Source organism: Astyanax mexicanus, chromosome 2, assembly GCF_023375975.1.
Source record: "Astyanax mexicanus isolate ESR-SI-001 chromosome 2, AstMex3_surface, whole genome shotgun sequence".
NCBI lineage: Eukaryota > Metazoa > Chordata > Actinopteri > Characiformes > Acestrorhamphidae > Astyanax > Astyanax mexicanus.
In genome coordinates, this window is record NC_064409.1 from 2,954,560 (window position 1) to 2,979,859 (window position 25,300).

Here is a 25,300-nt window from a genome sequence, read left to right on the forward strand (position 1 = left end):
GACGCTACAAGCTGCAGAGGAATTGTAAACAGTTGTGACCTCAATACACAACCTTTGACCTCTGTGTGAAGCCTTGTTCTCCTGGGGATTGATCCTCAGGATTCTTCAGAGGTTGGTGTGTGTGTGAGAGAGAATTCCCTGTATGATAAGGGACTTTAAAGGGTCATTACAGCAGGAGAAGTGGGGGATAATGGGTGTTTGTGAGTGTAGAGTGTAGAGGTGGTGTTATTGGGCTGTTGATTGCTCTGTATATATGTGTGAGAGGGTATACTGTATATGTGGGCTTGGGTTCCCTGTTGAGTCTTTTAGGACTGGTATAGAGGTTGGTATTATAGATGTTAAAGATATAAGTTTGCAGCAGAGAAGATCTGCATGTTCTTCACTCCTATGGACCTTCACAGACGCAGAGTTCAGAGCTAACTGTTTATAGGCAGTTTATAACACTCAGGTAAGACACGTCTTTTTGGAAGTTTTAGTAGATTCTGATGTTTCATGTTAGAGCTTGAAGCTTTCTTTGCGTATTAAAAAACGTTTTGTTCATTTTTAATTCTCATATTAATAGCAAATGTGCAGTACTGGTCAAAAATGTTATAACTGATGATTATACTGCAGAAAATCCATTGGCAAAAACTAGACAAAATATATGCAAATTAAGACAAATATATGTATATTAAGCAAAAAAAATCTGCCAATGGGTTAAGCAAAATTTACTTAGTAAGATTTCTTACAAAAAGCAATGGCAAAGTCACTGTTTTTGGACACAAGAATCAGAATAACTTGATTGCTGCTTGATTGAGCTTATTTTGAGTTCAAACTACTTAAAGTAAGGTACAAATTCTAAGTAAGAATGATTGAGATAATTATCCCTAAAATAAGCAAAATAATCACTTAAACACTTACACACAATGCTTAGTAAGACAAAAAGTCGTATCAGAGAAGAAAATAAGATTTATTGCCTTAAATTAAGAAAATTTCACTTGCTAAGGTTTAGTTTTTTTTAGTGTCATCGTATCTTTGGATCTAATTCTTCTCTTCTCTGCTGAAACTGAGACTTAGTCCAATCATTGTTAATCTAAAGCGTTAAAAGCTAAAGCTGCTGTTTCCATGTGGGTCAGCCAGACGTCTTCCTGTAGCAGTTTCAGTCTCCAGTTTCTAAGAGTCTTTTGAAGGAAGGTGTAGGAAACAGTACTCAACACTTTCTGGCTTCTGTAGCTGTAATTTCTCTAAAGAAAAGAAAAAGAACTTCTACTTTTAATAGTTTCAGAGTTCTCTGGGTTTCTGCGTCTTTTTCTAGTTATTATGATGAAAGTGTGAATAGATGTAGTAGATTCTGATGTTTCTGATGCTGGATAAGTCTTGCAATGGGAAATTTTGGGTTTGGATTTTGCGTTCCCTTGCCGGTGAAGTTACAGTGAATTAAAATTCAAATCTGGGAATTTGCACATTATCCATGAACATCTTCTAAAATCCTATTTTTTATTAGGAAATAATTTTGATATAAAAAAAAAAAAATCCAGACTTTTTAGAGTTTAAATGAGCAAAATCAGTACTGGATGCTGTATAAAGTCTCCATCTGGATTTAAGTAAGTAAATGGCATGGGGTTGATGCCGCAGTTGGTCTGCAGGTCTAGGTTCAGCAACAGTATATGCTGAAAGAATGAGGATGACACTTTATGATAACTTTCATTAATTTATTTTTAACTAATGATCAGTAGATGTGAACAAAGCATTAGTTCATCAGAATTTAAATATTAACAAATGCTCACACATGACACTTATTTATCGGCAAATGTTTATCAATTGCAGTTCATGTTGCCAATGCGTTTATTAGCATTTACAAATAGCAACTTTTTAGATTCTTAAAATGTGAAAAATTACAGTTATTTATTATTAGTTCATGGTATATTAATGAAAGTTATTATAAAGTGTTACCAAATGTAGTCAGCTGACTACCTAAATATACAGATTTTTTTTCCACTGATGGCACACCATATACTGTTATGCTTGATCAGTGTATATGCACATTTAACATACAGTCCCACCTAAAAATATTAGGACTGTGAGGCAAATCTATTCATTTCTGCTGTGAACTGAAAACAATTGGTTTTCACATTGAAATATGAATATAAGATATTTAACACTTAGTACACTAGTGATGACTTTCCTCTTCAGGACATTCCAAACAGTTTTACTGGCTATGACCAATATTTGAGCAGCGGCTCTGATTGATTTCCCATCTTCTCTCAGCTTCACATCTGCCCAAAATTGCCCAAGCGTAGACCTTCTTATTCATCTTATTCATCTTTTAATGTCAAACACAAATGATTTCAGTCTACAGCAGATATAATGGGATCGGCTTTACTGTTTTAATACTTTTTAAGAGAAATGTAGTACAATGCTATTAACCATTCTAATAATTTTCTAAGCAAATTTACTGTTTGGTTTCCCCAAGAAGCAGGTAAGAACGCAACATTGATTTTTATGTTGTTTTTTTTATATTTTGTGGTTAATTTAACAAGATTTTTCTCAATGTCGAAATGTTAACTGATTGTAATATTGCCTAAGAGTTCCTAGAAACACATATTTTGAGCTGGCGAGATGACTTGTTGCTTGTTGACGCAGATTACTATCTATTCTTTTTAGCCCTGCCAAAGGAAAAAATGAGAGCAGTCATCGTTTTGCTGTTTTGGATCTTTACTGGGGCTGCAAAGACTTTAGTGCTTCAGCCAAGTGAGTATTAAACACAACATGGAAGATTCAAACATGTGGCATCAGTGTGCACATAAAAAAAAAAAAAAAAAAAAAATATATATATATATTTTTTTTTTTTTTTTTTTATTATTTGTATCAGTGGTGTGCAGTGAGGCCCTTCTAACCCTTCAGAGAAGGGGTGACAATAGGTGCATGTAAATAATTACATAATATTTAATCAGGAAATATATATTATAGTTATTGTAAGTGTAAGCATATATTTTATAAATTAACTAAAATAAAAAAACAGCAACTAATTCAAAGAATTTGTTTTTCAGTTGCTATGGGACTCTGCTATCTGACTGACAGCAGTTCTAACCAATCAAAACTGCTTTTTAAAATGGCTTTTGCCCCCTTGTGTCTGCGTGACCCCTTCTACTGATTTTGAGAAGGGTGTAGTAATGAGGCTATTAGCAAAGTCATAGTACAATCTAACCAATCAGATTCATGATTTTCACTGAGGGGGGCGGGGCCATGACTGTCTAACCCCTTCTCAGCAGCGCTGTGCTGAAGGGGCTACGCATCGGTTAAAAACTTTAAATTTGAATCGATTTATTTAAAACTGAAGGAATTTTGAATTAAATTAACAGAACAATTTATTAAAACTGAAATAATTATTCATTGAATTAAAAGAACGATTTATTAAAACGGCAGAAATTATGTATTACATTTAACAGAAAGATTTAATAAAACGGAGGGAATTTTGTATTAAATTAAGAGAAATACTGTTTATTAAATCAAAAGGATAATTTACTATATTTAAGTAAACACATTAATTACATCCAAGGAATTATTTATTACATTAAGTTAACAAAATGTTTAATTATTTTAAATATATAATATATATAAATTAAAATAATGATTTACTACATTAGGGATTTTTTTATATTTAAGTAAACCCATTTATTGTAATATGAAATAATTATGTTAAATAATTGTACTATAATAGTTATAAAAGATATAAAGATGTATTGTTTGTGAAACATCTGTACGACTCTGTACTGTCTTTTTTTTAGTGTGTACTTAATGTTTTGGCTGTTCTGGCATACTGTAGACAAATGAGCATATGCAAATGAGTGATATTCATTGAACGGTTGTACTTGTAGGAAAATTAAGCATTTATTGTTGAGTCTATTGTATACTTTTGTGGTTTGTAGCTGTATTTTTGGACTGTTAATGTGTATTAAGTTCATATAACTAAATCAAGACAGAGAATATGTAGTTACTGTAGAGTTGCAAAAAGGGTACCCACTATATTAACTGCTCGCCACTGATTTTTATATGCTTTTGTTGTAGATTTTATTTGATGTTTAAAGCTTCTTTAAGTGTGAATGATGTTTCGTACAGGTGTAAATATTTCGCTTCTTCAAAACGGGTCTGTGGAGGTAAAACCATGGCCTGGTGCGGGTCTCGACTGGAGCCGAGAAAAAGAACAGAAACTGGTGGCAGAAAGGCCTGAAACTCATGTAAATGTGGTGATAACAGAAAAGGAAGAGGAGACTGAAACTCTACACAGTAAAGACAAGTCAGGAACTTCAGAGGAGCAAAGCAATCAAGACACAGTGAGCCATGAGGAGGTTCTACATGACAACAGAACAAAGACAGCAGAAGAAGAACATGGTCAGAGATCCATGCATGCTTTTGATGACCCTGAGGAATTTACAAATGGGAGCAAGGTGCATCCTCAAGCTGAGAAGGAGAATGGACATCCATCTGAAACGTCACCAACTCCAAAAGTCCATCTGTTCCCCTCTCAAGATGCCAATTCCACTGTACAACCAATAATACTGCCTACTCTGATGACGAGTCCCCCAGCTATAAAACAGATTATCAGTGAAATAAAGACAGAAACTACATCACTCCCACTCACTCAGGCTACTCACGTCCTTCTAACAAATGTATCCAAACTTTTGACCAATTGGACTCTCACAAATGCAAATACAGAGCTGGAACTAGAGCTCAGTCCCACTGCAATGGCAGCAAAGGCTGGTCCCACTGCCATGAGCCTCCCCAACATCTCCAGACCCAAACCACAGCCTGACACTCCGAAATCCAACGCAAAAAACAACCGTGTGGCTAAAACCAAGCAGAACAAGCTGCTCAAGAAAGACAAATCAGCGGAGAAGAAAAAGAAACCGCAGAAAAAAGGCCTAGAAAAGGTGAAGAAAACAAAACCTAAGAAGGACGAGGTGACCACCGCTCCATATTTCCCTTATTTTAAAGACCACTACTGTCCTCCACACTGTGCCTGCTATGGAAGGTGAGTAATAAAGAGAAAATCCAGTGTAAAATGGTAAACTTGAGCTGTAGGCTGCAGACTTACAGTGCTAGCAATAGGGGCATAGCATTACCCAATGCAAAGAAATTGCTGTTTTTATGGACATTTTATTTTATTACATTTTTTGGCAGTAAAACCTCTGATTATGCAGTGCCGTATTTTATGCACTATAAGGCGCACTATATCATAAGGCACACTATCAATGAACGTCTATTTTTTTTTTTTACTTTTTTTAAGGCACACTGGATTATAAGGTGCATTTTAAGCAACAATAGTATGAAACAAGGCTGTCGCACAGTAATCTAGACCAATTTCTCTCCTGAAAACTGTTTATTTGGGCGAGTAAAGTGCTTCAGTTTATTTACAGTAAGCTTAGATTTCCAATATTTTTAAAAGAGCGGTTAGCAGCAGAGCTTAGCGCTAGTAAACGCTGCTTGACAGCACTATACTGTGGAGCCCTGAGTGTTCTGGTGACCCAGGGCACTATCAGCTAGCGGTTCATCCCATGAGTCAAATATACTCAGCTCTGAACAACGAGAAGGCTAGTGCTGAAGATAGCAGGTAATGCTAATACTGCTCCAGCCTTGGTGCTGGAGAAACTTCACTGAAACTCCATCCTGTATAACTCTGTACTTTAGTGGAGTGGCTTTAGTGCTCCTTACAATCTCACTGGTAGAATTCATATGCATGAGGTGAACTGGATTATGAGGCACACTGACAGTTTTTCAGAATAAAATGAAAGGATGATTTTAAGATATTACATCTATGGGTCTTTTTATTTCTAGTCTAAATCGGATCTGTTTTGTCTTGTTTTTTACAGGGTGGTGCAGTGTTCAGACAAAGCGTTGGACACATTTCCTTATGGCATCCCATACAATTCTCGCTACATCCTCCTAATGAACAACAACATCACAAACATTCCCCTGGACCTTCTCTCTGAGTACCTCTCCTTAGAGTTCTTAGTGCTCAGCAACAACCGCCTCATGGATAACTCCATCGAGGGAGCTTTTGAGGGCGTTCAGGCTCTGAAGAGGCTCTACTTAGAGCGGAACTTGATCCAGAGCGTTCCTACAGACCTTCCTGACAGCCTAGAGGAGCTCCGTCTAGACGGGAATAAAGTGAAGGTGATGTCTGAGATGACGTGGAGCTGCTGTCCGGGTCTTCTGATCCTCAGCCTGAGTAACAACAGTCTGGGAAGTGGCTCGTCCACCATTTCTGCTGGAGTTCTGTCTCCACTGGTTAACCTGAAGACCCTTAGTCTGTCGTACAACCAGCTGACCTCTGTTCCTTTGAATCTCCCAATCAGCTTGCAGGAGCTTTACCTTCGCGGCAACCTAATCCAGCGTTTTAAGGGTGGATCTTTTCTAGGAAGGGCAGCTCTCCAGGTTTTGGACCTCAGTGCCAACAGGTTGACCAATAAAGGCCTCGGAAAAGCAGCGTTCGTCAACGCCACCCGCTTGGAGAGTCTCAATCTGGAAGGGAACTTCCTCAAGCATGTTCCTCGCCACCTCCCACGCTCCCTAAAGACCCTCAACCTGGAAGGGAACGCCGTCTCCAGTATCAGTAAGAATGTGTTCCTCTCCTTGCCTCACCTGGAGCACCTGGGCTTGGCTCGCAACAAAATCTCCATTGTGGCACCTGGAGCGTTTCTGATGCTTCCGCTGCTTCACCAGCTGGATCTGAGTCACAACTCTCTGCGGCAGGTCCCGCGGCAGCTTCCCACCTGGCTCTTCTCCGTAGCGCTCACCTATAACAAGATCCAGACCGTCCCCCGTGATGCTTTCTGCTGGGCAAGACATGGCAAGACATCCAAGAGCCGGCTGGTGAGGGTGCAGCTGGAGAACAACCTGGTGGACATGGGGAGTCTGGATAGCCTCGCGTTCAGCTGCCTGAGAGGATTCCAGGTGGTGCATTTCTACTGAAGCCTCCGGTTTTAGCATTTTTTAAAGCCAGCATCTGGCCATAGGGGGGTTTATACATGCCTGTCTTGCTTTTTTCGGGATGTGAACTGACTGAAATGCAGTGGATCCCTTTCAGTTACTGTCCTGAAGTGCACATTTTAGTATTTCCCCATTGGAACACACCTGAGCTAATGAATCAATCGATTAAAAAAGCATATTAACTTATACAGAACCAATCAAACGTTTGGACACACCTTCCTATTTAATGCTTTTAATATTATAATATTCTATCCTTTTCCCTACATAGTAAATGAATAGTGAAGTGATCCAGAACCACTATAATAAGGAATTAGAACAAAAGGAATCATGTAGTAAATTAAAAGTGTTAAACAAACCAAATTACTCTGTGTTTTCTGAGGCTTTTAACTCTGTTTAACTGATCCTGTGCAACAGAGGAAACTCTTGCTTTTTCTTTCTCAGGGTGATCCTGATGAGGGCCAGTTTCATCCTCATAATGTTTTTTTTTTTATGGTCTTTGTGATGACTGCACTTTAGGATACTCTTAAAATTCTACTTTTTAAATTCTTCTCCTTGCCATAACCTGGATTCGAACATTACTCAAATATTCACTATTCACTGTATACCTGTAACTCTACCTCTTCACTACTTTACTTTAACTGATGCTCTCAAACTTTAACATTAGGAGGCAAAAAATTCAAGTAATTAACTCTTGATGAGTTCAGCACAGCTGTTAACTGAAAGCCTGAATTTCAGGTGACTCTACCTCATGAAACAGACTGTGCAAATCTGTCATCTAAGCAAGACGTGCTACTTTAAAATGAACATTAAGTTATATGATGTAAATATAGTGCACATACTTCTTTTAAAACTGGGTCTTTCTTTCAGAAAACCTTCTAAGAACCACCTCCATGCCTTTTCTGCCAGGATATAAAAGTAGTGCATGAATGTAATGATGGTTTTCAGCCTCCATAGTTCTGTATCTTCTGCATGTTGAAGCTACAGGACACTGTGAGTTCACATACCTGAAAACATCCTGTTAAACATACAGTAAAACATTTAGCATGTAGAATAGAGTTTAACACATAACACACACCACCAAATATGTGCCACTTGTGTGAGAACACTTGGGTACGAGCTCCTCATTCTTATCAGTGCATTCCTTCCACACATTCTCAGCATCAGTAATGCAAATAAATGCCCACTTTTCTATCAAATATTTCAGTTTTTCTGTTGTTCTTTATGCAATGCCGTTATCTAGGTATTCGTTTCCTAACAGTTCAGTAAAAGGTCATTTGAGTGTGTTATGAAAATTCCCCCCTCTTTTTTTTGCCAGAATCGTTTTGTAAAACCTCAGCATATGATAGCGATTAGCACGGCTGAGTCTGCTTCTCATTATCAGTATTGGAAACGTCCTTTTCTCAAAATTACTCGCTTTATTTTTCTGGGCAAAGCTTGGCAGAATTGTGTGTTTGGCCTCCAGGCATCACTGCAGGATATAAAAGTGTATCTGGCAGCGTGGTGAGTGTTATAAAATGTTTATCTAACGCGTGAGACTGTTCAGATTATTTACACTCTAAAATGCAAAGTGCAAAAAAAATATATAATCAAGAGGAAGATGGATGATCACAAGCCATCAAACCACCAAACTGAACTGCTTGAATGAATCTTTGCACCAGGAGTGAAGCAGCATAAAGTTATCCAAAAGCAGTGTGTAAGACTGGTGGAGGAGGAGAACATGATGCCAAGATGCATGATAAAAAAAAAATGTGATTAAAAACCTCCAGGGTTATTCCACCAAATATTGATTATTTCTGAACTCTTAAAACTTTATAAATATGAACTTGTTTTCTTATAGAGGTCTGAAAGCTCTGCATCTTTTTTATTGTTATTTCAGCCATTTTTAATTTTCTGTAAAAAATGCTCTAAATGGCAATATTTTTATTTATAATTTGGGAGAAATGTTGTCTGTAGTTTATAGAACAAAACAACAATGTTCATTTTACTCAAACATAAACCTATAAATAGCAAAATCAGAGAAATCAGAAGTGATTGAGAATTCAAGTTTTCTTCCAGAACTGTATAGGATGTTACATAGGAGTTGGTGCATTTGCACAAATTCACCACTAGATGGAGGAAGAGTATGAAAATTATCATTTGTTTTATCTTTTTTTAATATTTTAAGTGGCGTATAGTGTTATATATTGTTAATAAGTGGGTTATAGTGTATGCTGAGAAACTGATTGTTTGGGATTAAATGTAGTGAAAATAGTATACATAGCTAAATAAATGTGACAAATATATCTAATATATATAAAATATATATGATATTTCACAGTTTTTTCAGCAGTTTGGACAATTATATCTTTCTCTTTTTTATTTCAGCTTCACAATTTCCCAAAAAGTTTATTTTAGCTAAAGTACTGACTGCCAACCAACACACACACACACACACACACACACACACACACACACACACACACACACACACACACACACACACAGTTCTCACAGGATCACTGATGATAATCTTATGGAACTTTTTGTGGAAAGCTTGTAGTGTGCAAATTACATAAAAGCTGGAGTCAATAGGAAAGTATTGAGGACAAAAGGAGTAAAACAAAGGTGGTGTTGAGTTTAATGCAAAGGAGAAAGAGAGAGAGAAAGAAAGAGAAAGAGAGAGAGAGAGAGAGAGAGAGAGAGAGAGAGAGAGAGACCAAACCAAACAGCAGGTCTGCTTGTGGAACTGCTGAATTCCATGTGTCTAATAAGACTGGGAAGCTACGTGGCAGTGCTAGACAGCTGCACAACGTAAGGAAGGGGGGATGGGAGGGGAAGAAAGACAGAGAGGAAGAGGCTGGGGAGGGGAAAAAAAGAGGAGAAATTTGGGTTGAAGGTGAAGAGCTTCTCCAGCACCTCCCTCTAGTCCAGCAGGACCCTGACCCCTGCTTTTCCCCCTCTCTTCTGTCTCTCCTCCCTCACTTTATACACTGACATCTCCTCTACCTGAGCTTCAGCCCTTCAGTTTATACACCTCCACCTCTTTTATATCCCTCCATCTGCCTCTCCTGCTCCTCTTTCAGAGCTGTAGATGATAGATAGAGCAGTGTAAAATTCCCATGCATTACTCTCTGTATAGGTAGAAGTACAGATACTTTTAAAGGGTTTAATAAAATATTGATGTAAAAGTTGAAATCAACTTAAGTTTTTTACTCTTTAAGCAAAAGTGTTAAAAAAAAAAAGTGGTTTTAAAACTACTTAAAGTATAAAAGTAAAAATAATGTAAGGGGAAAATAAAGCCATTAAGAACAAAAGCTTAGGCCACGCCCACAGAGTCCTATAGTCCTCTCCCCAAAACACATTTTTCTAAAAGCCATAATGTTAAAAAATTGAAAATGTAAAGTATAGATAACCTACATTTCTTCTTAAGTCTGACAACAAAGTATTTTTACTTTGCTTACCCTTGTTGTACTAAAATATCAAGTCTTTGAAACTACTTTTAAAGTAAAAGAACATCATGAAGAATTCAAAATATTGAAAGTCTAAATAAAAAAATAATTGAATATAAAAAGTTGGAAAAGTTGATTTCTGTGGAATCTGAAGTTTTTTTTATATATATATTTTTGTTTTGGGGGTCTAAAGGAAATCTATTTTTTAGTATAGAATAAAATAGAATAGAATAGAATAGAATAGAATAGAATAAAGCTTTTATATCCTGTCAAAGCAGGAAATGTTTCTGAAGACAAGATAAGATAAGACAAGATAACTGTCACATCTTTACCCTGTTCCCTGTCGTTTTCCTTCTGTGCTCCTGTTTCTGTGTTTCTTTACCTTTCTTCCTCCATGCTCCTCATTTCACCACCTTAACTTTAGGTTTACACCTGTGCTCATTTGTAGCTCCGCCCCCTCGTTACCTTCCCGCAGGTGTTCCTTGTTTTCTTTCCCGCCTTTTGTGTGTATATTTAAGCCTTTGTGTCTTTAGTGTTAGTTTTTTTTGGTTCTTGTACGTTCTTTATGCTTGTTTTGGTTGCGTTTATGTTTCTGTTTGTACTAGTTTTACTGTTTTTGGTTTATTGTTTCTTCGTTTCTTTTTGTAAATAAATATTACTCCCCTGCAGCAGCCGTGACAATAATTCCACAATAGCGAAATTTACAGCATTCTCAGTATATAATTCTTTGGCTTTACTGTAAAATGGACAGTTAAATACACAATAAAACACATTCACAGAACAACACAACACAGACAAAAGATCAGTAAATAATAAAAATAGAACTATTTTTGAAAAAAAATATTTTTTTTTCCTTTTTGTTCATCAAAGGCATATAAAGTATCTATATTATCAGCCTGAAGGGCAAAGCTCAAATTCATTGTATAAAAAAGGATGAATTTGGTAAAAAAAAAAATATATATATATATATTGCTGTGGATTTTTTAAGATAATGCTCTATTATAAAGTATATCTACTGATGATTCTTAATGATTCCAGACAGTTTTCTTATTGATGCTTATTTGCTTATTGATGTCACGTGTCTTTATAGCACACGACATACCGTATGACCCATAATAACCTGTAATAAACAGGGATGGAGGGAAATCAGGTAACAGAGCTCCAGACTGAGACTCACTCAGCCGGTCTAATAGATACAGTAGTTAAATCAGACAGATTATAAACAGCCATGGAGATCCAGGACCCAGCTGCTGTATAGACACCTCACCCCGAGCCCTCTGACTCTGAGCCAGGTCACTGTGGAGGATTAACGCACTGCGAGGCAGAGATTAGCTCAGGCCACGATGACCTCTGGGTCAGCAGATGCTTCAGTATGAGGGATATGAGCATTTCTGCGCTGTACAAATAGAAAAAGTTGAGAAAACTCTAAATTTTAATTTTATTTCTAATATTTTTCCCATTTTCTCCCTAATTTAAACAACCAATTACCCAACCAACGTATTAGGACTCCTCCTATCACTAGTGATACCCGGGTGATAGGTCAAAGACTAGATTCCGCCTCTTTTTCCAAACTGCTGCTGATGCTGTAGCATTGCCGAGTAGCATCACAGCGCTAACGCTCGGAGGAAAGCAGAGCAGCGACTCGGTTCCGATACAACAGCTCACAGATGCAGCCTTGTTCTGATCCTCATCACCCTAGGAGTGATGAGGGGAAAGAAAGAGCACCATCTACTATACCCACCCAGAGAGAGCAAGGCCAATTGTGCTTTCTCAGGACTGATTGCAAGCTGCATGACCGGGATTCGAACCAGTAATCTCCTGATCATAGTGGTAGCGCTTAGTGGTAGCACATACCTAGTAGTAATGAGGAGAAAGAAAGAGCGCCATCTACTGTGCTGTACCCACCCAGAGAGAGCAAGACCAATTGTGCTTTCTCAGAACTGATTGCCAGCAGCTGATTGCAAGCTACATGACCGGGATTCGAACCAGCAATCTTCTGATCATAGTGGTAGCGCTTAGCCTGGTGGACCACTTGGAGACCACTTGTGCCACCAACATCAGCAGATGTTCATTTCAGGTTTAAATGCATAAAACAACGTTATTATTAAGTCTCACCAACTTAAAAATTCACATTGTGTTGTTAGTCGGTCTCATTTAGGTTCTATAAAATGTGTTTTTTAGGTTCTGCTGATTATCCTTTAAGATGTTTATTATCGAATATGAAACCTTTTTACGTATGTAATGCTTGAATAGAAATCCTCAAGATTTAGATGTGTTATATTAGGCAGAAAATTTTAAGTTTAGTTTTTTTTTTCAGTATGTAGAGTCAAGAAACGCAGCTGGAGCATCACGGCAACCACTATAACTTGTATCTTTCTGCTCCTGCAAACAGTGATCTGTTCCATCCCATCAGGACCTGGAGCGGCTGTTTGTATTACTGCAGGCAGGCCGTGTGGACGGGTCTGAGTTAGTATAATGGTAATGCATTTTCTCATGGGTAAAGAATGTCTGGAGGGGAAAAATGAGAAAAAGAGAAGCAGGATATTAAACCACACCCTGGAAAACGGACACAGATGGACAGAAAGACAGACAGACTCTACCAACTCTAAAACAACAAAGGATGGGGTGAACATTCTTAGACCAACAGACAGAGAAATAGTGTAGAAATTTAATTACGAAACTGCTGGATTTCCCCATTTTAATAGCGGGTGTGGCTCTCCTTCAATCTGTAGAGCATCTGCTTCTCTTCACAGTGTTCATATCCTACTATTTTACTATCTATGTTATGTTAAATGTTCTAAAAAGAGAAGAAAGAAATGAAGAATTACATTGGCAAATATATTATAAGGCATTTAGCTGATGCTCTTATCTAGAATGAATTACATTAAAGTTATTTCTATTACAGATTTGGGCCAATGTAGTGGTAGGAGTCTTGCCCAAGGACTCTTACTAGTGTAGCACAGCATATATATATATATATATATATATATATATATATATATATATATATATATATATTCTATTTGATTTTATTTATAGTCAAGTCAAGTCAAGTCAAGTAGTTTTATTGTCAATACTGCATATGTACAGGACATACAGAGAATTGAAATTACGTTACTCTCCTTCCCAATTTTACAGCAAGTACAGATAATAGATATAATAAGAGAATGGGAGACACTATGTGTACAATACAGCAGGGACACAAATAGACATACATGAGACAAAAACAAGGTGCAGTGGTGTGGGGGAGGAATAGATATATAAATATAAGTAAATAAGTAAAAAATATACTTAATATATAAATATTAATTATAATATAAAAGAGTGGGAGACACTATATGTTCAATACAGCAAGACACAATAAACATATGTAAGACAATAGTGCAATATTGATGGTGATTGAGATGGAATGACAGTAAAAATAGTAAATAACAGTAGTGCAAATACGGTATATGGTATATAGCTTAAGGCTGGTAAAGTGAATGGGTGCGTAAGTCCTTAAAGTTCACAGTTTAATTAAGTGGAATTAAAGTGCGTATAGACAGTGCAAGTATATCAGTAGTGCAGGTGTTGTGTAGTGCAAGTCCGTTTGGAAGGGACCAGTACTTTTTGCATTGTAGTGCAGAGTTTCAGTACTTTATTAGTGGGGGGGTCAGGATGCTGAGTGAGTGTATGCTGGGGGCAGGATTGGGATGGGGGGTAGAGCAGGAAGAGAGTTCAGCATCCTCACAGCCTGATGGATGGGGCTGTCTCGCAGTCTGCTGGTCCTCGCCCCGAGACTCCGCAGTCTCCTCCCTGATGGCAGCAGGCTGAAGAAGCTGTGTAGTGGGTGAGAGGGATCTCCTGCCAGACGGAGGGCTTTCCGTGTGAGGCGGGAGCTGTACAAGTCCTGAAGGGAGGGGAGAGAGGTGCCAACAATCTTCTCAGCTGCTCTCACGATGCGCTGGAGGGTCCTGCGGCAGGATGCTGTGCAGGCCCCGTACCACACGGTGAAACAGCTGGTCAGTATGCTCTCGATGGCCCCTCTGTAGAAGGTGGTCATGATGGGGGTGGGGGCTCCAGCTCTTCTCAGCTTGCGGAGAAAGTAGAGACGCTGATTTGCCTTCCTGGCCAGTGACGCTGAGTTGGTGCTCCAGGAGAGGTCCTCTGTGACGTGCACACCCAGGAACTTGGTGCTGCTCACCCTCTCCACAGCAGTTCCGTTGATGAACAGAGGGCTGTGCAGTGTGTGAGTTCTCCTGAAGTCCACAACAATCTCCTTGGTCTTCTCTGTGTTCAGAGAGAGATTGTTGTGTTTGCACCAGGAGGCCAGGCGGCTCACCTCGCTCCTGTAGTGTGACTCATCGTTGTTGCTGATGAGACCCACCACAGTCGTGTCATCCGCAAACTTGACGAAGAGGTTGGAGGTGTGTGCTGGTGTGCAATCGTGGGTCAGCAGAGTGAACAAAAGGGGGCTCAGCACACATCCTTGGGGAGCCCCTGTGTTCAGTGTGGTGATGCTGGATGTGCTGCTGCCAACCCGCACTGCCTGTGGTCTTCCAGTCAGGAAGTCTAACAGTTGCACAGTGAAGTGCTCAGCCCCAGACTGTCCAGTTTGTGTATGAGCTGTTGGGGGACGATTGTGATTGTGAATGCTGAGCTGAAGTCAACAAACAACATTCTGACGTAGGTGTTCTTCTTGTCTAGGTGTGTGAGGGCTGAGTGGAGAACAGTGGAGATGGCATCATCGGTCGAGCGATTTGACCGATAAGCAAACTGGTAGGGGTCCAGGGAGGGGGGGAGCAAAGACTTGATGTGATGCATGACTAGTCGTTCAAAGCACTTCATGAGGATGGGGGTGAGTGCAACTGGACGATAGTCATTGAAACAGGATGGCGATGCCTTCTTTGGGACAGGGATGATGGTGGTGGCTTTGAAGCATGTGGGAACCACCGCCTGACTCAGAGAGGTGTTATAAATGTCAGTATAAACCTCTGCGAGTTCCCAGGCACAGTCTCTCAGCACACGGCCAGGAATGTTGTCAGGCCCAGGAGCTTTCCGAGCATTGATCCTGCTGAATGCTCTCCTCACACTGTCTGGGGACAGCGTCAGCACCTGGTCACCAGGAGGAAGGATGGATTTCTGAGCGGGTGTGTTGTTGAGTGGCTCGAACCTTGCGAAGAACCCATTCAGGTCGTTCAGCTGAGATGTGTCGCTGTCGCAGGTCTGTGGATGTGGTTTATAGCCTGTGATAGACTGGATACCCTGCCACATGTTCTGTGTGTCTCTGCTGTCAATGAAGTGTCTTCTTTGAGTACAGCCTCTTAGCTTTCCTGATCCCGCGGGACAGGTTGGCCCTGGCTGACCTCAGGCCTGCCTGGTCACCTGTTCTGAAGGCAGCATTTCTGGCCTTCAGGAGCTTGTGGACCTCTCCTGTCAGCCATGGTTTCTGATTCGCTCGAACAGTAACGGTCTTGAGGTCGGTTACATCATCAGTGCACTTGGTGATGTAGGCAGAGACAGTTTCTGTGTACTCCTGAATGTCTGTGGAGTTGTTGTGGGTGGCAGCCTCTCTGAACATATTCCAGTCTGTTGTGCTGAAACAGTCCTGAAGTGCCTCTGAGGAACCCTCTGGCCATACTCGTACCTGCTTAAGAACTGGTTTGGTGACTTTAACCAGTGGTCTGTAAGCTGGCGTTAGCATAATGGTGAGGTGATCAGAGGCTCCCAGGTGGGGGAGGGAGGAGGCTCGGTAGGCTCCTCTGTGTGTAGTAAAGACCTGGTCCAATATGTTGTTTCCCCTGGTTGGAAAGTCTATGCGTTTAAAAAGTCCAGAAAACACACTCTTTGGGTCTGCATGGTTGAAATCTCCAGCCAGAATGAGAAAAGCATCTGGGTGCGCTGTCTGCTGTTCACTGATGTACTGGTACAGTTCATTCAGTGCTTCACTCCTCACGCTGTTGTTGGAGGTCGGAGGGATGTAAACAGCAGCGATCAGCACGGCGGAGAAATCTCTCGGTACATAGAACGGACGGCATTTGATAATCATCAGTTCCACTACCGGTGAGCAGTGTTTACAGACCACAACAACGTTCCGACACCAAGCATCGCTGATGTAAACACAGAGCCCGCCGCCGCAGCTTTTACCTCCGTCAGCTAGCGCGCGGTCCGCCCCATAGCATGTTAGCCGCTCCAGCTGAACGGCGTGGTCCGGGACGCTGTTGTTGAGCCAGGTTTCGGTGAAAACATAAACACAACAGTCTCTCACGGTCTTCTGAGTTGACTGAAGTAAGCGGATGTAATCCAGTTTATTGTCCAGAGAGCGTACATTGGCCAAAAGTACGGTGGGGATAGCTGGCTTGTGTGGGCTAACCGCTAGCCTCGCTCGGATACCCCCGCGCTTACCCCGTTTCTGCCTTCTCGCCTGCCGCCTGTGGCGCTTCCATTGTGGGCGAGCTGCAGCGGTGGGGGTCGGTGGGGGTGCGGGTGTCCGGAGCACGCCGCAGACTCGGAGTTCTTCTCAGAGTCCGCGGTTTAACTCCAAAAGTGAGTTTCTGCCGACTCCAAGCAGAAACTCACGGCTGTAGGTGCGTTTCAGGACGTGAACGCACGACAAAGACGTACAAAAACACTGCGACTTACGAGACAAAAAACACGAAAACGCTGTTTCCTCGGGGGGGAGAGAAGCCGCAGCGTGTGCACGCGCCGCCATCTTGGATCCAATATAATATTTAATCTTATATAAGATTTAGGACTGCCTGTAATGATTACATAAATTACATAAACATAAATAAAATATATGGAGAAATGTTAGCTGAACCTGGCCAGAATTTCAACTTGTTTAAAAACACAGGAGTATTATTTAATTTAATTTAATTATTATTAGGATATTTCATAAATTTAATAGTATTATCATACTAAACAATTATTCCAGCAGAATAAAATGATAAAATGGTCTTATGACAATAATATTGATTATCGCAATAAATTCTGGGACATGGTGAACTCTGACTTTGGCGTGTTCGTATCGTAAAAGAGCGGCGCTTTTGTATGTCTTAATAAAGAATACTGACCTGAACATTCACGCCGTGAAGCTACGCCAGCAGCTCATTTAAGGGAACATTAATAATTTTATTTTTTATTCTGTTTATTGTTGAGTCAGGTTTGCACTGCGCATGATGCTGCTGTGTGGTTTAGATAGGATTGGGCTGCTGACTGTTGACTGTTTTAATCAGTCAGTGGCGCACCCTATTTTTCGCAGCCAAGATACAGTAGAAACACACCAGATATTTACACACAGAATACACCTCACTTCCAGACCACCACACCCATCAGTGTAGATTTAATCCTAAACTCAGACACTATTTTAATGGTGTGTGCGCAAGGCGTGAAAACTGACTGTTGACGGGGTGTAAGATAACAATAAGCATCACGACACACCTTGTGCAGGGTGTAAGATAGAGCCCATGCTTAAAATGACAATAACTGATGTGTTATATACAGGATGACATGTTTATTTCTGTAAATGATCATAATACAATGATTGATTGTTGTTTATTTTGGTTATATATGCATAAAACATATAAAAGAGAGGGGAGGGGTGTTTTAACAATGAATATTATAATAGAAAAAAGCTGAAAACAGTAGAAAATTCAGGAAAGTTTTAAGAATTTAAGGCTGTTTAATGCACATGTTCTGCAGATGTTAGGATCTCAGGCTCTGTCCACACATGTCCGGATATTTTTAAAAATAGAGGTTTTGAAGTGCATTTTTGCCTCCCGTCCAACGAAAATGCCATTTTTCACTGAAAACAGAGCTTTCTGAACGTGCTCTCCAAACTGATCTCAAACGCCTCCTTACTCCATATACAGTAAGCTACATAAGGTATAAAGCTATAGAGTTTATATGCATATGTACTGTGGCACTATGATTTTGATATATTAACTAATTTAAACATTATTTTATTACAAATATGTTTATATTTATATTAGATTAATTTGGGATTTAAATCTCTGTGTGATCTTTCTTCTTTTTGGTATGTTAACCCTTTTAAACCTGAATTAACTCCAGTAATGGAAAAATGTAAATAATGTTGATTTTTTTTTTTTATCTGTAATGCACAGAAAAGAATAATCTAATATTCTACTTTAAAATATATACAACAAATAAATCGAATTAACCAAAACATTATATATATATATATATATATATATATATATATATATATATATATATTTATTTATTTATTTATTTATTTATTTATTTATTTATTTATTTTTCCATTGCATTGGAAGCCTGTGTGTGTAATATTGTACTATTCATATTGACCTTTTTATTTCATAAACCATCCATAAACAGTAAAAAAAAAAAAAAAAACGTGATTAAAAGTGTTCTAGATCACTAAATTAAATTAGTAAAAAAAAATTGCTGTTACTTTCTCTCAATGGCTCTAGTACTAATGTTTTTCCAGTGTTTTGCAGTGGATGAGTTCCAGCTACTGTATTGGTTTATAAACTTGTTCGTTAGCTGGTTCATGGTCTATTCTGATAAACAACAGCTCTCAAATATCTTAAAATAACCTCGTTACTCCTATTTCATTTCATCTGGTTTTCATTCCGGTTTCTCATCGTTCAATAAAACCCCTATCCAGATAAATCTCTCCATCCAGATAGAGTGAATCTGATTGTGATTGGATGTAGAGAAGTATAAACATATACCATTCTGACTCCCTATTGGTTTATACTGTGATCCATCACACCTGCACACGCCCTTTTAACTTTAGCTATAACTTTAATATATTTACATTGTTCTGTATGTAAAATACATTCCTTTTCATATATGAGCATATATCTGTATATCGTCGCTGTCCAATGAAAAACACTTATCTCCAAAACAGCAACTTTACGGGAGAGAGAAAAAACCTTGTAAACTTTCAATGGAAGTCAATGTAAAAAGAGTTTATTTCAGGTCATTTTGAAGAGTTTCTATTGGTCCGTTCATCAAGACATTTTGGCACAGTGTAAGGGACAGTTTGTTCAAATTATGTAGTAAACTCAAAATCGACAAAAATGGAGTTAAGTGTTTTTCATAGGACAGCAACGATATGCAGCTGAAACAGGGAGGAGCCTAGTGCATCCCAAATTATATTATCAACATTAACATTTATTTTAATATTTTAACATTATAGTCATTATAGCTTTTAGTAAAATGTGTTTTAAGGAGGGGGGTAGTGCACTATATGACTCTATATGTGGGCGTGGCCTAAGCTTTTGTTTTTATTAGCTTTATTATTTCTCCTTTATTTACATTACTTTTACTTTTATACTTTAAGTAGTTTTTTGAATCCAGTACTTTTTAAAACACTTTTACTTAAAGAGTAAAATCTTGAGTTAATTCTTCTTCAACTTCTACAGAAGTATTTTATTAAACACTAGTATACTAGTATACTATACGAGTATAATACATGATAAAAAAAAAAAAAAAAAAAAAAAACAACTACAGTAGCAGGCAGAGCCAGTGCAATTCCATTGGTTAAAGTGAGGGGGCGCCTGAGTCAGAGAAGAAAAGAGCAATAGAGCAACACTGGGAGAAAAAGGAGGAGGAGACAGAGAGGGGTAGAGAGGGAGGGAGGGAGAGAGAGAAAAAGAGAGAGAGAGAGAGAGAGAGAGAGAGTCAGAGACATGACCATGGGAGCCAGACGGACCTCTATATTCACACATCCTCTCTTACCAATGCACACATTTGCATATGTACACAAGACTTTACACACACTTTTCTGACAGTCACACACTCCCTCTCTCTCATTATCCCTCTAATTATCCCTCTATCCCTCTCTTTATTTTCTCTCAGAGCCTGTAAAGATATCAGATATTATCCTGTAACTTCGTGCTAAGATGTGCAGTGCAATACAGTACATTTATGAACTGTATTTATGCTGAAAACAAAAAAATATTCACACGTCTCCACACAGATCTGTGTTTCACCTCCTATACGTTTATTTATACACATATGGTGGAAAGCTAGGGGCTCCACAAGGGGGCCACTGAGTTTGCTTTTCAGGACTCTGAGTTTGCTCCTACAGATCCACAGCTCTCCTCAGAGACGCTAACTTCATTTACAATGCAAATGCATGACCTGCACTGCAAGTAAATGCATGCATATAGTGGAGAGCGGTGTGGATAACTTTGCTATCAAGGTTTAAAACTGCTCTATACTTGTGCAACTCTGTACTGAAGGGCAGAGTGAGAAAATGCAGTAGAAATACAGTAAAAATGCAGAAAAAATACAGAAAAAACACAGTGAAATATGCAGTAGAAATACAGTAAAAATGCAGTAGAAATACAGTAAAACTGCAGTAGAAATACAGTGAAATATGCAGTAGAAATACAGTAACAATGATGTAGAAATACAGTAGAGATGCAGTAAAAATGCATTCAAATACAGTAAAATGCATTAAAATATTCAGTAGAAATACAGTAAAAAAGCAGTGCAAATGCAGTAGAAATACATGAGAAATACAGTAAAAATACAGTAAAATATTCAGTAGAAATACAGTAAAAGTGCACTAGAAAAATGCAGTAACATATTCAGTAGAAATACAGTAAAATTCAGTAAAATATTCAGTAGAAATACAGTAAAAATGCGCTGAAAAATACATTTAATGGCAATACAGAGAAATTATAGTTAATGTATATCATCTGTTTTTCTAAAATACATTAAACAGAAATTTCAGTTTTAGTATTCCTTACTTAATTTAAACATACTTTTAATGCTCTTAGTTATACTTCCTTTTTACAAAGGGTATGTGTTTAATTAGGACTGTATATGTCTGCACTTTTAAAGGTCAATTTTAAAGCTAAATTGTCCACAGAGTCTTTCAGTGTCTCTTTAAGGACAGTTCCTTACCTTTAGGGAAGCCTTTAGATTTTAGTAAACTCTACTAATGTCAGCTTCTTTCATTCCTATATTCCTTCAGTTATTCGTTTCCAAAGCTCTTTTTCTCTTCAACAGAGTTTTAGAACAAAGCAACGATGAGCACTGGAAGGTGCAGTCCAGCCTCAGGTCACAACGTTTGGGTTAAACCAAGAGGTCAAAGGTCAGTCTGCTGTTGATCTTCCTGCCAGACCCTCCAAATCTACAAACATCTTTAGGGTCAAATTACTGAAACCCCCCTGAGCAGTCAGGTGGCCTGTTAAAGACTGACGTGCTTTACGAGCATTCCAGACCCACCAGTTAAAGAGGTTTGAGGAAAGGAAACTTAGTTAGTTAGTTAGTTAGTTAATATATATTTTAACTAATGATCAGTCAATCACCAGTAGATGTGAACAAAGCAGTAGTTCATCAGAATTTGAATATTAACAAATGCTCACACATGACACTTATTTATCATCATAGATATTTATATTAAAAATGTTAGCAAATCATTAGCTCATCAGAATTTAAACATTCATAAATGAATGTTTAAAGTAGGGAAATGTTTATCAGTCACAGTTCATGTTGCAATCAATGCGTTTATTAGTATTTACAAATGTGATAGCACCTTTTTAGTTTCTAAAAATGTGAAAAATAACAGTTAATTATTAAGTAAAGGTATATTAATTTACTGTGGTAATAATCAAGTTATAATAAAGTGTTTTTTAATTACTCTGTATGTAGAAGTATAGATACTACGGTTTAATAAAATACTTATGTAGAAGTAGAAGAATCAACTCAAGCTTTTTACTCTTTATGTAAAAGTTTAAAAGTTTAAAAGTAAAAGTACTGGATTCAAAACTCATTAAAGTATAAAAGTAAAAGTAATGTAAGGGGAACATTTTTAAGCCATTAAGAACAAAAGCAACAATGACTATAATGTTAAAATATTAACATTTTAATGTCGATACATTTGGGCACCAAATTGAAAAATAATATGACACCACTTAAAAATGAGGAATATAATCAAGAGGAAGATGGATGATCACAAGCCATCAAACCACCAAACAGAACTGCTTGGATTTTTGCACCAGGAGTAAAGCAGCATAAAGTTATCCAAAAGCAGTGTGTACGACTGGTGGAGGAGAACATGATTTCAAGATGCATAAAAACCAACAACAACTGTGATTAAAAACCAACCAGGGTTATTCCACCAAATATTGATTTCTGAACTCTTAAAACTTTATAAATATTACCTCATTTTTTTTTCTTTGCATTATTTGAGGTCTGAAAGCTCTGCATCTTATTTTTGTAGCTGTTATTTCTGACATTTATCATTTTCTGCAAATAAGATTCAGAAGATTAAGATTCAGAAACTTTCCATTGAAAATGAATGTATTTTAGAGTTCTCTGCACAGATCATCTTCATACTGATGGATAAAACATGTATGAACCAATAGGGAGTCAGAAGGGTAAATGTTTATCCTTCTCTACATCCAATCACAATCAGATTCACTCTATCTGGATGGAGAGATTTATCTGGATAGGGGGTTTTATTGAACGATGAGGCTATTTTTAAAATATAAGGAGAAGAAAGTAAAAATCTTCTGAACAGTTATAACCACTCTTTTTTCTCTCTTTCACTTTCTATCCCCCCAACAATACTCTCCATCATGTTGTGTTCTCCTCTCTGCAGGACGTATCCGTCGCTCGATTTCTGTTGCCATGGTCTCCTCAGTCTGCTCTCATGGACTCTGAAAGGGTTTGCCTTTCTAAAAACACAGCCCAGTTAACATACAATCAGCGAACTTCACTGCTGCGTCTCTTTTCCCCTCTTTTTTCTTCTCCTGATGGGAAAAATATGCTCCGGGACACAGTGTTTCCTCTGGAGCAGACATTACCTAAGCGCTCTGAACCATACGCTTGATCCCCCTCTCTCCACCCCGTCTTCTTTTCTCTACTTTTTATGTTATCCTGAATGTCTGTGAATGTCAGCGACTGAGAGCTGAGGAGCTTCATTAGCTTGGTGAAAAAAAAACACCACGAGCACCACCACACCATGCTGGTTTAGCGCGGACATTACTCATAGCGGACGTAGTTATGACAAAGCTTTTTTTAAGATGCATTTTAAAATATAAAATATCGTCGCTGTCCAATGAAAAACAAGGGTACCACTTTAAAAAAAGAGTTCCTTTATACATGGGTTATAAATGGTTTACAATTAGTTTATTAATGGTTAATAATTAGGTTGTAAACACATACGTAGAAAGGGCAACAATATAGAATGTTCACATTGCAGAGAACCTCACCTGGTCCCTCAACACCAGCTCCCTAACAAAGAAAGCCCAGCAGAGCCTCTACTTCCTGCGGACACTGAAGAAAGCACATCTCCCGCCCCCCATCCTCACCATGTTCTACAGAGGGACTGTAGAAAGCATCCTGAGCACCTGCATTACCGTCTGGTTTGGGAACTGCAACACCTCAGACCGCAAGACCCTACAGCGGATAGTGCGGACAGCTGAGAAGATCATCGGAGTCTCTCTTCCCTCCATCACCGAGATCTACACCACACGCTCCATCCGCCAAGCCACCAGCATTGTGGACGACCCCACCCATCCCTCACACGGACTCTTCACTCTGATGCCGTCCGGCAGAAGATACAGAAGCATCCGAGCCTCCACTACCAGACTCTGCAACAGCTTCTTCCACCAGGCAGTCAGACTCCTCAACACACAGAGACAGAGCTGAACTCCACCCCACCACCACTCACCCAACACACTCACACAAAACTGAACTGAACCCCCACCTTTACACACACAAATACTGAACTTCACCCACACACACACACACACACTGACATTCAGCACACAGAGAATGAAATGTCTTTATTACTATCAGCAATATTTGCTGCCACTCTGAAAAACTATAAACTCTCTACCTCAGTAACTGCTGTGATTATATATGTTCTATATGTTACAGTATGTCACACATCTCTGCAACTTATCCTCACTATACACTTTATTATACCGTATCGGTACTGCACTGTCCTGTCTTTAAATTGTCTCGTCTTTTGTATTTATTGTATTTATTGTTATTTAGTGTTATAATTTTATAATTTTATGTTGCACTGTCGTCACTCCTGCACTTTATGTTGTCTATTGCTTGTGGTTCTATGTTGCACCATGGTTCCGGAGGAACGTAATTTTACTACACTGTGTACCTGTACTCAGATGTAATGACAATAAAAGCCTCTTGACTTGACTTGACTTGACAGATGGCTGTGGGTTTACTATTTGCCAAACAAAAAATGTACATATGTGTTATAACTGATTATTAATGATTAATTTATAAGGCATTTACAACCTAATTAGTAATCATTAATAAACTAACTTGTAAACCATATATAAACCCTTTATAAAGGTAGTCTTATTTTAAAGTGCTACCAAAACAAGTCTCCAAATCTCCAAAACAGCAACTATATACAGGAGAAAGAAAAAAACTTCCAAACTTTCAATAGAAATCAATGTAAAAAGTTAAATTTTAGGTAATTTAAAGGTATTTCTATTGATCCGTTCCAAGAAATGTTGACACAGTGTAAAAGACGGTTTGTCTGTTCAAATTATGTAGTAAACTAAAAATCGACAAAAATGAAGGTACTTGTTTTGGAGCATGGATACATGGAGCTCACGCTTCCTGTCTTACCTTATAATCTGGAAGGTGCTCAAAACTCAAAAAAAACAAATATTGATAACTTTACAGGAGAGAGAAAAAACATCTATACTTTCAACAGAAATCAATGTAAAAAGATTTTGATTTTAGGTCATTTAAAGGTATTTCTATTGGTCCGTTCATCAAGAAATTTTGGCACAGTGTAAAAGATGGTTTGTCTGTTCAAATTATGTAGTAAACTAAAAATTGACAAAAATAAAGATACTTGTTTTTCATTGGACAGCGACGATACACACTCCAGCAGGGTTTGTAAACTTCACGGTTTGGCCCGCCCGAGGTTTACC

The 25,300-nt window shown here is 38.5% G+C and overlaps 1 protein-coding gene across 1 annotated transcript; it reads left to right on the forward strand.

Moving 5' to 3' along the window:
• Positions 1 to 262: 262 nt before the first annotated feature.
• On the forward strand, positions 263 to 8,167 carry LOC103027988 (extracellular matrix protein 2). Its single transcript, XM_007259024.4, has 4 exons — positions 263 to 448; positions 2,644 to 2,730; positions 4,099 to 5,011; positions 5,850 to 8,167. Exons 2-4 carry the CDS (start codon positions 2,661 to 2,663, stop codon positions 6,949 to 6,951), a joined length of 2,085 nt encoding a protein of 694 aa, XP_007259086.4. The 5' UTR covers positions 263 to 448; positions 2,644 to 2,660; the 3' UTR covers positions 6,952 to 8,167.
• Positions 8,168 to 25,300: the final 17,133 nt, after the last annotated feature.